At 38.2% G+C, this 18,583-nt stretch overlaps 1 protein-coding gene across 1 annotated transcript in view; it reads right to left on the bottom strand.

Annotated features, from left to right (window-relative positions):
* The window catches only part of SLC26A5 (solute carrier family 26 member 5), a 69,777-nt gene that overhangs the window by 1,042 nt on the left and 50,152 nt on the right, over positions 1 to 18,583 (bottom strand). The window contains exons 12-18 of the mRNA XM_036759982.1: positions 18,324 to 18,401; positions 17,997 to 18,092; positions 16,294 to 16,400; positions 9,737 to 9,806; positions 4,418 to 4,510; positions 3,027 to 3,134; positions 1,886 to 2,101 (exon numbers count right to left, since the gene is read on the bottom strand). Coding sequence (XP_036615877.1) covers positions 1,886 to 2,101; positions 3,027 to 3,134; positions 4,418 to 4,510; positions 9,737 to 9,806; positions 16,294 to 16,400; positions 17,997 to 18,092; positions 18,324 to 18,401 — 768 coding nt within the window. The remainder of the gene's footprint in view (positions 1 to 1,885; positions 2,102 to 3,026; positions 3,135 to 4,417; positions 4,511 to 9,736; positions 9,807 to 16,293; positions 16,401 to 17,996; positions 18,093 to 18,323; positions 18,402 to 18,583) is intronic.

The raw sequence follows: 18,583 nt of genomic DNA, 5'->3' as shown, positions 1-18,583 counted from the left end.
GCCTATGTACATATACAAAACACGTGCCAAATAAAGTCCTCTTGCAGGAAATGATACATTGAAGGTAAAAGGATTCTGAGAGGTGAGGAGAGAGTGCATATCACGTTCTTGGCAGAGAAAATATCTAATACTAAGGGGCAGTGATGGGAAACAAAATGTAGTGTGTGAGGGGTAGCGAGAAGGCCAGTCTGGCTGGACTGTGCTGTACTTGAAGGGGAGTGATGTACAATAAGGCAGATTGGAGGAGCCGTGTTGTGAAGAATTTTGATGGTGGACAAATTTGATCCTAGATATAATAGGATGTCACTAGAATTTATAGGAGTGGCATAGTCACACCTGGAAGTTAGGTTTGGTAATTGTATGAAGGAAATTTTGGAGAGGGAAAAGACTTGAGGCAGAGAAATCAAGTGGGAGGGTATTAAAATAGTCCAGACAACTGGTGATGAGAGCCTGCACTAGGATGGCGACCATGTGAGAAGAAAGAGATGGATGTAGAGACGTGCAAGCAGAAGCATCAGGCTTGGCAAACGATTGGCTAAATGGCGTGAGGGAGGAAGAAGAATCAGGGACTTGCAGTGCTGGATGGTCGAAAGCATGGTGGTGTAATCAATAGAAGAGGGGTGGGCTTTGGGGCAAAGCTAATTGAGGTTCTGTCTTGGGCATGGTGAATCTGAGATGCCTATAGGACGTCTAATTGAAAATCTATAATAGGCAGTTGGTGATTGGGACTGGAGTTCAAAAGAGAGATGAGAGCTGGATACCTACCTGAATATGAGAATCATCTGCTAGAGATGACAGAATGATGGGAGTCAATGAAGTCATAAAGGGAAAATGTGTAGAGGAAGAAGAGAAGGGGGGCCCAGGAAGGAGCCTTGGGCTCAACACACAAGTTAAGGGGCCAAATATGATGATACGAGAAAGGAGACTGAAGAATGGTCAGAAAGGCGAGAGAACCACTAAAGGAAGGCAATAACACACAAACTTAAAGAGGGAGGATATGGGAGAAAAGAGGGAGGGGGAGGTCACTGGTGTCTGCTGCTACGGAGAGGCCAAGCAGGCCGAGGATTGAGACATAATGATTCCATGTGTCACATAGGACATCACTGGCAACTTTGGAGGGAGCAGTTTCATTTGAGTGATGAAGGGGAGGGGATGAGAAGGGGATTAAGCATTTATGCAGTGTTTAATATCTGCTGTGCACAGTGCTAAATGCTTTATAAATATTTTCTGATTCTCAGATCAACAATCCCTGTAACATAGGTACTTTTATTATTCCTATACTGTTGAGAAAACTGGGGCAAACAGAGGCTGATTTGCCCAAGGTCACACAGCTAGTGTCTGAACCTGAATTTGAGCCCAGGTCTTCCTGACTCCAGGCGCAGTGATCCATCCATGGCTCTACCTAGATGACTTGGGGGCTGTGAAGGAAGCTGAAAAGAGAGGGAATGGAGCAAGAATAGATAGGTTTTTCTAGGAGTTTGGCAGAAAAAGGGAGGAGAATAGAGGACAATAGTTTGAGGGCACAGTAGGGTCAAGCAAGGACTTTTAAGGATAGGAGAAGGGATATGAGATACTTCTACTGAATTGTCACTTCCGGTACTTAAGATGTACAAATTCCTGCATTTGCTCTATTTGTCCCCAATAAAAACATCTTTGCTGAGATGCACTTTTACAGCATTACTACATTTTTTTTGACTTATATACATTTGCTATGGGAGATAGGGAAAAGAGAAAACTAAATAATTTTGCATGGATTGTCATTACAGACAAAAGGTACAGAACATTAACTAAAAGGAGCAAAAAATTGAGAACTTAGTGATTTATCTGGTGATAAAAACAAATATTGCTGTCTTGTTGAGAAGGGGAAGGAAGGAGAGATACTTACCCCTGCTACAGTTTTTACTCCAACTGAATCAATAAAATTGACTTGTGAGAAATCCAAAATCATAGTGTGAACATTTGGCCCTGGGGGCAAAAATCTTTCCAGTTCTTCTGGAAATGTTTTTTGGACCAGCGAATCAATTGTCATCGGTTTTGCATTTTCCTCTATCTGTTCTTCTGGTTTTGCATCTTCTTCCCCACCTGTTTCTGCGTCCTCATCCTAGAATTACAACAGACCAGCATTCTACCACAATTCTTCCATTTTTTGAACACACGTGACTTATATTTTTGATTCTGGGTATGATTTGTAATAGAAAATTACTGCTGAAAGCCTTATGTACTGTGCTTGAATTCTCATTACTCACTTTCTTCTGCTGAAACAACAATCCCTAACTTTGTTATATAAAGAATGCAATTCATTAAGACCTAATTTTTATTCCTTGTCAGTCACATCTATTCTTCCCTCCCCAAAAGGTATCTTTTACATAATATACGCCCAATATTTATTGAATTAATTAATTAATGACTAACTTAGGAGAATAAAGATGAATAATTATAGATAACTGAAGGTCTAAATGGATAAAGAGCCCATTAGGCCTTTTATTTCTCTGAGTAAACTTAGAACAAGGGATGAATGCTTAAAATGACCAAAGTGCTTTTCTTTAAAAAGGAATAACTCTTCCATGGTTTAGTGAAATCACTTCAAAAATAGTCTGAATAAAAAAATTATTAAGTGCCTTGTATGTGCAGAACATTGTTCTAGTCACTGGGGCAGTTAAGGTCTCTGCCTTCATGGAGCTCAGAGTATAGTGATAGATGCACAAATACCTGTAATATAAAATCATACCTAAGCGCATCAGAGAAGAGCAAGCCACATAGTGTGTGAGGTCCTAGATGAAGCAAGGTCCTCAGAAAATACTTCCTGCAAAGGTGACTCCTGAATCATGTTAATGGATGGACAGGAATTTAAAGAGCATGCTGGTGTAAAAAGCTTATCTCACTCCTTGTTTAACTATCTTTAGCAAATATCTTCACTATAAAACATCAATTCTTTCTCATCCCTTTTTTAGAAGCTGTATGTTGTGTAGCTTAATAAAGAAACATTTCAGATCAAGAAGGTAGAAAGTAATTTATTGACTACTCACAACTTTGACAACCGAAGATTTGGGTTTGCCTTTGGTCCCTAACTCCTTGGCATGCTTCTTCAGGACTTTTCTCCTTGCTCCCATTATAACTGCTGGGTTAACTCCTGTCTTTAAGGAAATGCAACATTAAATGTATATGCACATCTGCTTCCAGGCTACCAAAGGCCCACCTAGATTGACCATTCTAACCTTTCTCAAAGGGAACTCGATTTAAATTGCTGTTGTTCAGTCATTTCAGTCTTGTCCAATCCTTCATGACCCCTTTTGGGGTTCTGGTGGCAAAGATATTGGAGTGCTTTGCCACTTCCTTCTCCAGCTCATCTTACAGATGAGGAAACTAAGGCAAACAGGGTTAAGTGACTTCCGCACAGTCACAGAGCTAGTAAGTATCTAAGGTTGGATTTGAACTCAGGTCTTCCTGACTCCAGGCTTGTGCAACTTTCCTTCAGAGGGTGGAGATTATGTTGATAATACTAATTAAAAAAAAACTGATTGCCCTTCAGATACATTTAGAGAGCTATAAAAAAAGGTGATTAGTGTGTCTTTTGTTGGCCACTTTCTTACTATGTAGCATTAGTGTACAATAAATGACTACCATTACTTCTATGGGAGGTGAAGGCATGATTTAGTGGGGGTGGGGCTGGCGGGGTAAGGTAAAAGGAGGTACCTAGGTGGCTTGGTGGATAGAATGCTGGACCTGCAGTCAGGAAGACCTGAGTTCAAATGTGACCTCAGATCCTTACTAGCTGTGTGACCCTGGGCAAGTCACTTAACGTCTGTTTGCCTTAACCCACTGGAGAAGGCCATGGCAAACTACTCCAATGTCTTTGCCAAGAAAACCCCACTGGAGTGCTATAATCCACAGGGTCATGAAGACTCAGACCCAAGTGAACAACTGAACAACAACAAAGGTAAAAGGGCACCTCATTCTACATTTGGAAACCCTCCAGATTTGTGGATTCATAGTTTCCCACTCTGACAACTCTTCACAGGTTCAGCTATGTCCTGATTCCCGACCTGAACCCTGGGCACACTACTGCTTTGAAATCACTTGGTACAAGGTATAAAACCAAAGATTAGTAACTAATAGAGAGTCTCTTCCAGATATGATCATAGGAACTGAAATAGCATTGAAGAAGAGAAAACCTTTGGAGAAAAAACTTTGGCAGCTGTCTGAAATATTTTTTATTGGGTACAAATTCCTTTTGTGCATAAGTCTTTATCATTTGTACAGGATTCCTCTATATGAGGAGAATCTCTAGAATGTACCCCCTCTAAGCATGTGCTTGCTATTCGGCATCCTGGGCATACTGTATAAAATTTTAATATAAGCAGAAAAAGGAGAAAACCATTGCAACAGCAAGAACTTCTAAAAAGATTCTTTTACTCACCTTTCTGCTTAGTGCACTACTGTACAAGTCACTGTTGGCATAATAAATTGGGGCATTTATTTGGAATATTTTTATCCCAGGATGCTCTTTCACCTGAGGGATAAAATATTATTATACTCAAAGATACTCATTTCAGAATTAACAACGACAGTTTCTCCCTCTCCCAACTCTACCCAAAACAGTTAAGTGTCTTGGAATCATGTTAATCATTATTCTGTGAAGTTCAAAATCTCTCCCTGTTCAATTCATATTTGAGAGAAATTAATACTGCGAAAAACAAAAAGCTTTAGAATGGTTGAAAGGGTTGATTTTCCTCATATCTTTTTCATTTTGTTCTTTTTCTCAAAAACATAATTGAGGAATTGAATGTGGCAGAAAGAAAACTAGAAGAGGAGGAAGAAGTTGTGAAAGTTGGTTTTAAGCAAAGAGAAAGGAGAACCAAATGAACTGAGAAAAATGACTGGATTCAAAGTAGGTAGGAAGGAGAAGAATGGGAAAGAAGGACCTTGAATACACTATATCAGTGTTACTGCCATTATGCTACATATACATGTGTGTATGTGTGTGTGTGTGTTTTCTTTATATATACACACACTCAATAATTTTGTCTCACATAGTTCTAAGAATAGTAACACTTCCCTAAAGAAATATAGGTTTCTCTAACCTGTATTTTCAAACCTTTTTAAAGTCATAGGACCAATCTGATTGGCTTTTCATGTCTCAAAATTCCAAATCTTGGTGTAATATAATTGCATAAAGGGGATGGGGCAGATACATAAAACCATTTGATGTTATCATACTCATTTTATGGAGCTCCTATAGACGCTTCTTTACACGTTGGGACACAATTTAGAAACTAGGAATATAACTCACAATTCTTGGGCCTTTTCTATATTATAGGGATATAATGAACAATTGTAAACACCAATGCTATTCTTTAACACCTGATATTTTTTTCTAAGATTTTCTTCAAAGAAATTCCAAGAACTTTATGTCAGTCACAAAACATTGTTCTAAAGAACAAGGGACTTTGGGATCTTCAGAAGAAAGGGGATTTTCAAATTCAAGGCCATCATTAACTATTAAAATGGAAGAGGAAAAGAATAGTTTCACAAATTATTACACAGCTACAAAATGTTATTATAGCAATACTCTGAAGTCAAAAGAATAAAGACACAAATACACATCAGTTTCCCACCCATTCTCATGATGCTGTGAATATTCATTAACACTGTATTTGTTGTCATTTTAAAGAAGTGGAAATTGAGGTATAGACAAGTTAGGAATGGAAAAGGAAGTTTCTCACTTTGACCTATAGACCATCCCCTGTCCAAAATGATAGTAATGTTCTGTAATAAACCCCCTGGACTAAGAGTCTTTAAAGTCAAAACTTGTAACATTTTTCACTGAACAAATGACACCTGAAAACAAATCTATGTGTATACTTTAAAAAATACCCACTCTAAGGGATCATTACCTACATATGTACATCAAATAATTGCCAAGGACCTTTAGAGCACAATCAATAGGATGTTTCCAGATGTCTATCAAGGTAGTATCTTTTGGTTGAATTCTTTCATAATCTCCTCAATTCATTTCATTACCATATCAGCAAATATGGTAATAAATCAACATTTGGTACCTAGATCCATATAGTGCCATGCCAGGAAACTGAATCGCTTTCATTTGAATTGTCTTAGGAAGATTCTGAAGATCACCTGGCAGAATAAGGTGCCGACACTGAGGTCCTTTCTTGAACTAAACTGCCAAGCATTCAGACTCTACAGCAGAGTGCTTAACTCTGATGGGCTGGCCATATTCAAACGCCTAAGGTATGCTTGCCTAAAAGACTATTTTACAGAGAACTCACACAAGGCAAGTGCCCACATGGTGGTCAGAAAAAGCTATACAAGGACACTCTCAAGGTCTCTCTTAAGAACTCTGGAATTGAATGTGTGACATGGGAGACACTGGCACAGGACCACCCAGCACGGTGCACCCTCATCAGAGAAGGTGCTGTGCTCTATGAGCAAAGCTGGACTGAAGTAGCTCAAAAGAAATTTGGGATGCACAAATTTAGAGAATCCACCCCAAATGTTCATAGGGACCGTTTGTGCCCAACCTGTGATAGAGCCTTCTGAGTGCACATTGGTCTGATCAGCCACAGTAAGACACACTGTAACTTGATTCGAACATAGTGATGTCATTTTTGTCCTCTTCCAGAATGAAGGACAACAACCAACCAACATTAATCTGGTAAAGCTTGGCCAAAAAATAGTGGATGATATAAAATAATAATAATAATAAATAAAATAGTAACAGCTAATATTTATATAGTGCTTACGATGTGCCAGGCATTGTGCTAACTAAGAACTTAAAAGAAAAGGCAAGTTTGGTAGTGATATAACCTATTATTTTGGACGCAGAGAAAACAAGTAAGAAAATATGAAAGTGGCCTGCTTCAAGAAGTGGTCTCCTAAAAATAAAATGTAAAAGTATGAAACAGGAATTAAAATACATGGAAGGTGAAAAAATCTTAAATATAACTTTTGCAAACAAAATCCGATACATTAAAAATATTGAATATTTTGATTAAGTAGGTTTATCCCTAGAATACAAGGCTGGCATACATAAAGAAGAATTATTTAATTCAGCACAGTGAGAAAAATATTTAGAATTATATACTTACTATAATAGATGTGGAGAAAATTGATACAATTCAACATACTTTCAAAATGAAACCATGGAGGGTTTTTCCCCCTAACATTAATTAAGTATATGCATTTAAAAACAATCAACCATATTTAATAGAGAAACAAGAGCAAGGTAAGGATTTGTTGTCATCATTCCTATTTAACGTAGTAAATATGGCTTGTTATGGCCAAATAATTCATCATTTAGTTGGCTAAATGAGTGGTGATGAGCCTTTTTATCCTTAGTTAGGTTGGTCCTCTGGTAGTGAACACAGTCTGTTGTTGGCATACTACTCAAAGCTTGGAAGAATCTGCCAAAACTTGTTTTTTCTTGCATAACTCAGAGTCACTTCAATGCAACCTAGTGGAGAAGAACTTTTTATGTGGGCTATGCTAATCTAAAGTAATACTAGAAATGTTGGCCATAGCTATAAAAGAAGAAATAAAAAGTATGAAATTAGAGATAAATATACATTTTTATATATATATATATATAGTGTATATAAGTACACACATGTATTTGTGCATATGTATATACCCGTGTATATGTGCATATGCATATACACATATGTGTATACATGTGTATGTGTATATATACATATATGTGCATGTGTGCCCATGCGTGTGTGTGTGTGTGTGTGTGTGTGTGTGTGTGTATGATACTGTCGTTCAAGTAATTCAGTTGTGCCCGACTGTGGTCCTGTTTGGGGTTTTCTTGGCAAAAAGAGTGACTTGCCATTTCCTTCTCTACCTAATTTAACAGATGAAGAAACTGAGGCAAATAGAATTAAGTGACTTCTCCAGGGTCACAGAGCTGGAAAGTGTCTGAGGCTGGATTTGAACTCGGGTCTTCCCACCTTCAGACCGAGTGCTGTGTCCACCACCACCTAGCTGCTCATACATGTGATGTGTGTTTGTGTGTGTGTGTGTGCATGCACACGCATATGTGTTAAGGAAATTAATCTCAAATTTACTAGAGGTAAATAAGTTCAGCAAAGCTGCAGGATATACGTTCACAAAACCCAATTACATTCCTATATATTATTAGATCACTGTATAAATAGTTAAGGATAACTTAATAGCACAATGGATTGCACCAGTGAAAAAACACCAACAGTTTACACTCTCAGATCATATGGGGAAATGTAACCTCTGGCAATTAGAGAAATGAAAATGTAAAAGAAACTGTAAGGTATCACTACATATCTACAGAATTAACAGAACTAAGTAAAAATAATAAAATTCAGTATTGGCAGTGCTATGGGTAGGGACTATGTAGACTTCATGGTGTAGTGAAAAGACTTCTAGACTTGGTGGGCTAGATATGAATTCTGGCTTTTATAGTTTACCAACTTACTGGTGGTGTGTGTGTGTGTGTGTGTGTGTGTGTGTGTGTGTGCGCGCGTGCACGCGCGCATATGATTACGTATGAGTCACAACCTGTCTGCACTTCAGTTTTCTTGTCTGTAACATGGGGAAAATAATAACTATATGGTTTAGTTTATTTGCTTTATAAATTTGCTGTGGAAAATGTACTCTGTAAATCTTAAAATTTAAATATATTATTATAAATCTATTATTCATCATTTAAAATGTTAGCTTTCACTCAAGTCCTGATCTGATCTATTATTAATCATTTGAAATGTTAGCTTTCACTTGAGTCCTGATCTGATGCCTCATTGTGGTGTGGAAGTGATATCTTGAGTTCCTTAAAGTTTATCAGAGAAAAAGTTCTGGCAGGTTTTCTTAGGCAGTTACAGCTTTGAGTCCAGGCTTCACAACTGTAATGGAAAGCAAAGTGGGACTTTTTTGTTGTCTTTTGTTTTGGAGTGCTTCTCAGCACTAAGGCAATCAAGTGCCTTTGAGTCTTGCCTTTGTTTCAATCAAGAGTCTTTGACTGAATTGGGAGTTTTGATGACCTGCTTAAGTCACATGGGTTTGAGTGGCACGGTTATGACACCCTCTGACCCTGAAGAAGCATGTATATACTCAGAGGTTAGCATTTTGCTTTGTGGCTCACTCACTGGAACAGTGTCCTGTGATTTGACCAGACTAGACTCTGGGTATCCATTAAGCCCTCCAGCTTTGAAAAACCCAGATATTGGTGCTTCTCTCTCTGGTAACTACGTATGTAATGTCTTGGTCAGATGACTAGAAGCCTGTCTATTGATTTGTGTTATTTTGCTCTGTTTACATAATTTCTGCTTGTAATTTCTGTTTGTGTTTTCTCTGAAGTTCAGGGTGCTGACTTTTTCCCCTGAGCTAAGTGAATGATACATGTATGTTTAATTAAAGTAAGATTGTTAACCCCTTAAAGTTGCTTTCCTCAGAAAAGCAGATCAAAGAACCTGTGCTAACAGCCCTCCTATGTGCTGGTGTTATTGGCTTTACACAGCCACGGTAGCTGCAAGTAACATTGTTGCTACAACAATGCATCCTGTGTCTGTCCTCTGTAGGACCAGCTTCACTAAATTTATAGGGTCTTATCACCATAAGGTTGGCTACCAGGTGGTGAACTGTATTTTGGTAGAGTCAACTCAAAAGGATCATCCATGAGGACTTAAAGGAGTTGTGATCTATACCAGTGGAGGATGTACTGAAGGAAAGGTGTAGAAGAAGCTCCTACCTCTTCATATGCATCTATATCAATATATACATCCGTGTTGGGAAGCTGACCGAGAACTGTGTAGGTTGGACTGGAAAAAAGAGAAAGCAAATTATGGTATCATCACAGTGAAGAAAAGGAAACAGTTTTTATACATATGGATCACAATGTTAACAAGCCCAGAAATACCTGATAATTACACAGGTTTTTTTTTTCCTTCCTTTTTTGGGCCTAATGCTGGGATTTCATTGGTTTTACAGGGGTGGGGAACCTATGGCCTTGAGGTTACAAGTGGCCTTCTAGGTCCTTGCGTGTGGCCTTTTGATTGATTCCAGGTTTTACAGAACAAATTTGTTTATTAGGGGGATCAGTTCTGTGAAATTTGGATTCAATCAAAGAGCTACACTTGAAGACCTAGAGGGCCACATGTGGCCTTGAGGTTGCAGGTTCCCCACCCCTCATTTAGGGAGTATTCAGTGTATGGAAAATCCCTTTACCATGCAGATTTGTAACTCTTTAGTAACTTATAATTTTAGAGTTTAAGTGACTTACCCAGGTCATCCAGACTCCAAACCTTTATCTGCTACACAAAGCTTTGTCTGATCTTTTCAAAGAATATCCAAAACACAACGTAACTTCTAGCTCACTAACACATAGGCTATTTTTTTTAAACTAAGATTTTTATTTTTAGTTTACAACACTCAGTTTCACATGATTTTGAGTTCTAGATTTTCTCCCTCCCCAAGATGGCATGGAATCCGATATATCTTCTATATATCTAACTTTGCATTAAACTTATTTACACAATAGTCAAGTTGTAAAGAAGAATTATGACCAATGGAATGAATCATGAGAAAGAAGAAACAAAACCAAATAAACAAAAGCAAAAACAAAAGAGAAAAAAACAAAAGAAAAAGAAAAGGAGAGCAAATAGTTTGCCTCAATCTGCATTCAGACTCTATAGTTCTTTCTCTGGATGTAGATAGCTCTCTCCATCATGAGTCCTTTGGAGAACACATAGGTTCTTACAGTCTCCCCAAGAATGCAAAAGACAGGAGACATATGAGGCAGAGAGAAGTGCACAATCATGTGGAGGTCAGATCTGGCCATGGTACAACTCCAGTTCTGGCTCCCTAGTCTATACTCTATGTCTTAGGCCAGGTTTTCAAAACCTGGGGTCTGTAAACTTGTCTTTAAAAAAATTTTTTTTGAGGACAATATTTTAATGTAATTGTTTTCCTTTGTAATCCCATATATTTTATGTTATGCCTTTGAAGTCATTATTCAGGGATCCACAGACTTCACTATAGTACTAAATATCCATGACATAAAAAGATTAAGACTCCATTCTGCCTTCCTGCTATACTGCTTAGATGGAGGAGTGGGAATCCTCTTAGTAAAGGAAAGACCTCTCTCCTTTTAGTCTCATTTTCCCTCTAATTCATCCTATATATTGACACTGAACGAATGTAATTAACACTGAATTAACTTTGCAAAACACACTTGTGATACTTCTTTACTAAAAAACAAAACCAAAAAACAACCTCTAGCACTTACTGCTCCCCAGGAGAAACTCCAAATTTGGCATAGCCTGCTCTCACCCTAGCCATACCACCTTTTCTCCCACTATTGCTCAACAGGAACATTCCCCTCCTCTGGCTGTGCCAGTTTTACTGTACTGTGAACACCTCCGTTCATTCTTCATTCCAAGTTTTTTCTCATGTTATTCTCCCTATGTTGCATCATTTCTCATCTTCTTTCCATCTAGCCAAAATCTTACCTATACTTCAAGGTCTAGTTATGCCTCCCTCTAAACAAGGTTCCACAGGAAAAAACAAAAAGAAAAAGACATCTGTCAAGAATGTGGGGAAAATTCTCCTTAAAAATCTTATTAAAGTCTGTTTACTTCTCGGCAATGCAAGGTTCTAAGACAACTCTAAAAGGCTCATGATAGAAAGTGCTATCTATATCCAGAGAAAGAATTACGGAGTCTGAAAACAGATGGAAGCATACTATTTGCTCTCTCTTTTTTTTGTTTTGTTTTGTTTCTTCTTTCTCATGGTTCATTCTATTGGTTATAATTCTTCTTTGCAATATGACTAATGTGAAAATATGTTTAATGTGAATGTTTATGTAAAGCCTATATCAGATTGTGCGCCATCTTGAGGAGGGAATTGGGGAGGGAAGGGGAGAAAATTTGGAACTCAAAAGCTTGTGGAACTGAGTGGTGTAAACTAAAAATAAATAAATTAATTTTAAAAAAAAGAAAATAAAGTGCTTTGCAAACCTGAAAAAAATCTGTTTAAATGTATTTTTAAAAAGTTATAACCTAGTATTTTTAGATTTTGAAACTCCTATCCCTTTTCATAAATAAGTCTATCTCTAGGCTGAATGCTGGGTACTAAAGAACTGTTTGATAAAAAATACTAATTGCAATGCAAAAATTAGAACCTGTCTTGAGGGAATAAAAGAATGAGGGATGAAAAATGCCAAGAGAAATGGATATTATTTCCTTCAGAATACCCTTCCATATCTGCCAAATCATATGGATTTAAAAGGACAGTGTCTTTCTCATTTCCAAGATAGGGAGAAACAGCATAAAGAATTCTGAGTGGGGGCAGCTAGGTGGCACAGTGAGTAGAGTGTCGGCCCTGGAGTCAGGAGGACCCGAGTTCAAATCCGGCCTCAGGAACTTGACACACTTACTAGCTGTGTGACCTTGGGCAAGTCACTTAACCTCAATTGCCCTGCCTGCCCCCTCCAAAAAAAATAACCCTGAGTACTGAGTCATAAAGTCTCTGCTAATAGATCTGGAAAGAGAAGTAAAAACTCATAGTAGGAGGAAGACAAGTGAGGAGGTGCTGAAACTCACTAACATTTGCTACTTCATCTGCTTGTTGTCATCCCAGAGGCAGCCAGGTAGATAGAGCCCTGGACCTGAGATCAATAAGACACAACTCTCTAAACTATCAGCTCTAGTGCTGGCTTTTTACTTCAGTACCAGCCTTGAATCATCAGTTGACCCAAGGGCATCTCTAGTTGGATTCTCTTTATCCTTTAAAGCAGACATCCTAAACTGAATTCACTGTCTCCTCTTCCACTCCATCACCCCCTTCCCCATACTCTGAAATCCAGTAATGCTGTCCTCATATTTGTGTACACACACACACACACACACACACACAAAGTATGATACAAGGTATAGAATGATATAGGTGAAGGTGTGATCCAGAAATGTGCTATAAGAAAATACAAAGGGAAAGATAACACTTCCAGGAATGAAAGGATGGGGGGTGAGATTGAGGAAAAACTTCATGAAGAAGACTCAAGCTGGGCCTTGAAGAAAGAAATGGATTTCAAAAGGTAGAGATGCAGAGGTGATGAATTCCAGACATGGGACATACTTTGTGTGAATGCCAAGACACAGACAGGTGTAGGCTGAATTCAGAGGAAAGTTAGTAGTATAGTTGAGAAAACATAGACTCATGGAAGAGGAGTGGTATAAAATCATGTTGAATGAGTAGGTTGGAATCAGACTTTTAGGGAGACAAATGCTCAGTTGAGGCCTTTGTCTTTTATCCCACAGGCCATAGGGAGCCACTGAAAGTATCTGAGCAGGATTACATCAGAATTGTGTACTGGGAAAATTATTTTGGATTATATTATTATTTAACTGTGTTTATGTTTTGTTTCTCCAAGGAGATTATATGCTCCTGAAAGGCAGGAATCATTATTATATTTTTTGATATCCTACTCAACATGAAGAACACAGTATATAAATATTTCTTGAGAAGTAAAATGGAACTATAGATATACTGTGGAATGGCTTTTAACTCCGAGTTAAGGGATTCAGGTGTGACACGATCCCTGTCCTCATGGAACTTTCAACTTAGTAGGTGATTATTATGAATTTAGTTGAAATCACTCAGTTATTCAACTGAACCATTGCCGCACAGTTGATACAAGGCAGCATATAATTGAGGCAAAGAAGATATCCAGATAAAGAATTCCTAGTATATTTGAGGAGAGAGGAAGGGAGGGAGGAAGAAAAAGAGAGGGGGAGGTAGGAGGGGGTGGGGGGAGAGAGAGACAGAAAGAGAGAGAGAGAGAGACAGAGAGAGAGAGACAGAGAGAGAGAGAGAGATCACCTTCAGTTGAATGAATGGATTTATTAATGAATTTGTTATAGATAATATGTGGGTTAATCCATACATCACTACAAAGATGTAGCTATAAATGACTGAACTTCAGTGAGAAAGACTATTCTCAAGAAGTACAAATTAAAGGAGAAGGGAGAAAGTTTGTGGGTGTGGGAAACAAAGACCGGGAAATACTTGGTAAAGATCATCTATTTTTACTTCATGAGTATCAGGAATTAGAATGATCAAAGCGAATGGTAAGAATTAGTGTCTAAGTTAAGAATGAATCAGTAAATTCTAGGACTACAATGAGCTTGCTAATGATGACAGCTATTTTGTTCTTAACTAGGGTCTTTTGATATTAAGGAACAGAAGGAAACTGAAGATGGTATGAGATAAGACTCACGGGTGGGGAGCCTGCGGCCTCGAGGGCATGTGTGGCCCTCTAGGTCCTCAAGTGCAGCCCTTTGACTGAATCCAAACTTCACAGAACAAATCTCCTTAATAAAATGCTGCAGGCTTGCCATCCCTGAGATAGCGTCCCCTGGAAGAATGAGGCCATCTTTTTTTTTTTTAATTTTTTTGTTTTGTTTTTGGCACTCCAAACTTCACCTTCACTACTTCTATTCTCTATGTGGATGACTTCCAAATCTATATCTTCAAAACAGATCTCTCTTTCAATGCCGGTTTCCTGTTTCCAACTGCCTCCTGCACCACTACCCTGGTCAGAAATTTGAATTTAGCATGTTCCAATAAATCTTACCATCTTGCCCCTAAATACATTCTTCTTCCTGTCATCCCCATTTCTTCTATTAATGGCCCTATCATTCTCCACATAACCTAGGCTGGGATTTTTACCACAGATTCACCTTTGACTTCTCTCATTAATCTGGCAAGTTCTGTCCCACTGTGTCTCGAATTCATCCTATTGCTGACATTCTCGAGCTCATTATTTGTCTCTACTGCAAAAGCCTATTTTCCAAACCAAATGTTGGGACACATGGTCTAACAAAGGGCATTCCTTTAACAAAACCTCATTAAATGTATGCTTTCTTTTCTTGAAATTGCTAATGTCCACTGAGGTGCAGTGGATAGAGCACTAGGACTGGAGTCAGGGAGACCTGAGTTCAAATCCAGCCTCAGAGACTCACCACTGTGTGGGCAAGTCATTGAACCTCTGTCTGCTTCAGTTTCCTCAACTAAAAACAGGGATAACAATAGCACCTACATCTCTGGGGTGTTGTGAGATCAAATGAGACAATATTTGTAAATTACTTAGCACAGTAGTAGGCGCTTAATAAATGTTTATTTCCTCCCTCCTCCCCTCTTTTTACTACCTCCTCTATTTCTTCCTTCCTTCCTCCCTCCTTCCCTTTCTTCCTTCTTCCCCCTAATCCCTCCTTTCTTCCTTCCTTCCCTCCTTTCCTTTCTTCCTCTATTCCTTCCTTCTCTCCTTCTTTCCTCTATCCTTTCCTTCCTTCCCTCCTTTCTTTCCTCTATCCGTTCCTTCCTTTCCTACTTCTTTCCTTCCTTCCTCTATCCTTTCCTTCCTTCCCTCCTTTCCTTCCTTCCTCTAGCCTTTCCTTCTTTCCCTCCTTCCTTCCTCCCTTCCTCTATCTAATCTACCTTAGCTATACTGGTAGATTAGGCTCCCTGAAGCTCCACTCTGATTATGCCCTCCTTCTGTGAAACAACAACAAACCTTCAAACTCTTATTTTAACCTACGTTTTCAGCTTCATCTCTAACTTCCCTGCATGTTTCAGGTAAACTATACTTCCCACTGTTTCACAAACACGAACTATGCTTTACCAATTCCAAACCTTTTCTCATACTCTTCATCCTGCCCGGAATGCTCTCCACCAATTTCTTTCTATCTGCATTCTACTATTCTACGGGACTTAGCCTTCTCCTTCATAAAAGTTTCTCAGTTCCTTATAATTATCGGTGTTATGTAAGTCCCTGTAGAACTTTGTCCTATTCGTATGACAATTAATACTACCTGCTCATATTCTAGTTATGTACGTACTTGTTTTACTACCTCTAATAGAGAATAAATTCCTATTAGATTATAACCTGCTTGAGGGCAGATATTGTGTCTTGCCCATTTTGTACTCCCTGAAGAGCCTGGCATAGTTTCTGGCATATAATAGGTACTCAACTATTTGTTGAACTGATCTGAATTCCAACAAGTCTTACCTGGCTCTTCTCCCCTTCTCACACTATATATATATATATGTATATATATATGTAATGTGTGTGTGTGTGTGTCTGGGTGTGTGTGTATACCCCCCCCCCCATTTCTGCTTTTTGTTTAGACTGAATGAAAATAATCAAAGGGCTCTGATTTCACTCCATATTTAGACTACAGTATAAGATTAAAATTTTAACTTTAAATATAGTATAACAACATCCACATGTAGACCTGCTACCCAACTCACCTTTGTGTTCTGTAAATTACAGTCATCAGAGCAATTATCACTGCAGTAATCAGACCATAGTCTAATCCAAGGAACAGGGAGGAAACAAAAGTGGTAAGCCAAATAGTCTAAACCAAAACAAGAAAGCCTTGTGTTAAAATAATTTAAAAAACCCAATAATTATAAAAAAATAATTAATAAAAGGGTGATCAGTTAATTTAACATCCCTGCCTAGACAGCACATTCATAATTCTTTCAGTTACTTTTCTCACAATACTATCCCCTAATTACCTCTATTATATACTCACTTAACAATCACTTAAATTTTTTTTCTAAAAATATGTTTGAAAATAAAAAATTCTCATCCATACATTGAATAACATAGCATGTGTACTTTCTAAGTAGGGAGATTTCTCTTCTAGGCCTTCACATAGGTGTTTTAGGGAGAATTTTCAAACAGCATGTAGGCAGATTCAGAATGACCATGAAATATTTTTCTTCTGTTAGGCAATAATATTTCTTGAGCATACACACACCCACATATAGTAATTTTTCCTATATCTTATTCTCTCTTCTAGGGAGATTATATGAAGAAAAGGTTAGTGTTCTGCATCTTAAAATTTATCAATACATTCAATTAACATATTCATTTAAGAGTTTGAGATGGATATTTTATAGATCAATTTCAAGGGGATCACAGGAAAAAAAAGTTCAAATGATGTGGTTCTGTGTGAGATGTTAATGGAAGCTTTTGGAATGTTTCAAGGCAAACCAGAGTGTAATTGTATTAAAAACCAGTTTACGAAACAAATTCTACTACTGTTCTTCCAATTTCTAATATTTGTAGAATGTAGGAGGCAATGTGGAACAGTGGAAGGATCTGGAGACTGCGGACCTCAGTTAGGATCCTCCTTCTGATGGTTATTAGCTATGTGACAAGGGGAGGTCACTTTGCCTCTTGGGGCCTCAACTGAAAAAGGGGAATTTCCCAAACCATAAAATGAGAGGGTTAGATTAAAGGCCTCTGAAGTCCCTTCCAGAGTTAGATCTATGATCTTAAGCTAATGTAAACATCCTGGAAGTGTTAAGTATGAGCCACATTTGCAATTAGATGAGGGACATACCACTTGGAAAGTTAAAGGAAGATTGTATATGTCATAGGACATTACTGGGTAACCGAAAGTAATAATTCTTCTTTTTTTTTTTTGCAGGGGGGAAGGCAGGGCAATTGGGGTTAAGTGACTTGCCCAAGGTCATGCAGCTAGTAAGTGTGTCAAGTGTCTGAGGCTGGTGAAAGTAATAATTCTTTTAGAGAAAATTTCAAATTAATAAGTTGTCAAGAAACCACAATTAGAAGAAAATAATTGGGCATATGTCATTTTACTTGGAGCAAATATAAGCATCCTCTGTTTGATTTAGAATTAAGTGCAGGTAATTGTAGCAAATAGATTTTGTGTATGTCATCAGATCTTTAAGTCACCACCTTCACAGATTAGAAAGTACTGGCATTTTCTATGCAATAATTATTATTATTCTGAGACTGTTGAATCAGTTGCTACTTTTGAGCTCCACCTTGAGGATCTGGATGAAAATTCAGGTATATGTTCAGCAGTTTTATATGTCTTTTATCAGGTTTTTATCAGGTTAAAATGTTCTTAACATGCCTATATCATATTTAGTGGCTGGGTAGATTTTTTACGATGGATTTGTCTATAACCACTTACCAGTTCTATTTTGCTGGTCCTCCAGAAAAAGGGGAGATCTGAGAACTGCATAAACATTCCTTTCAAGTTCACAATCACAATGGCTGAGAGCACCGCCTGAAACACATCACAACCATGCATTCCCCTTTTCTGATGTCCAGGGTGCATGGCTTTGGCATCATCACTTTCTCTCATGCTGCTCATCCCCGTTCCCATTTCTATCTCACTTCCCACACAATGATGAGAGATTTTCAGTTAGCTAATCTAGGCTTGGAAGGCTGGGCCTGCATTCCAACAGCAAACTTCCTGCACATGCACAAAACTCCAAGCCAAAGCCACAATACATACCTGGGGCAATGATTCGAAGAGAAAGCCAATGGCCAATATAACCAACAGAATCAATAAAGAGGCTAAGCAACCTGCAAGCTGAATAAGACAAAATGCACTGAAGGGGTTTCTAGAAAAGCAGGCTACTAGGTGGGATCTCATCTGTTGGATACCTTGAAATTACCAGTAAAGATATAAAACGAGTATGGATTCAGAAGCCACCCAAACCATCACTTAGCCCCATTGCCCCCTCCCCCTGTCTAAAATTTTCAGTTGCTCTT

The sequence above is a fragment of the Trichosurus vulpecula genome, chromosome 5, assembly GCF_011100635.1.
Source record: "Trichosurus vulpecula isolate mTriVul1 chromosome 5, mTriVul1.pri, whole genome shotgun sequence".
Taxonomy (NCBI): Eukaryota; Metazoa; Chordata; class Mammalia; order Diprotodontia; family Phalangeridae; genus Trichosurus; species Trichosurus vulpecula.
Note: the sequence above shows the minus strand (reverse complement) of the source record. Positions and strands in the feature narration are given on the sequence as shown.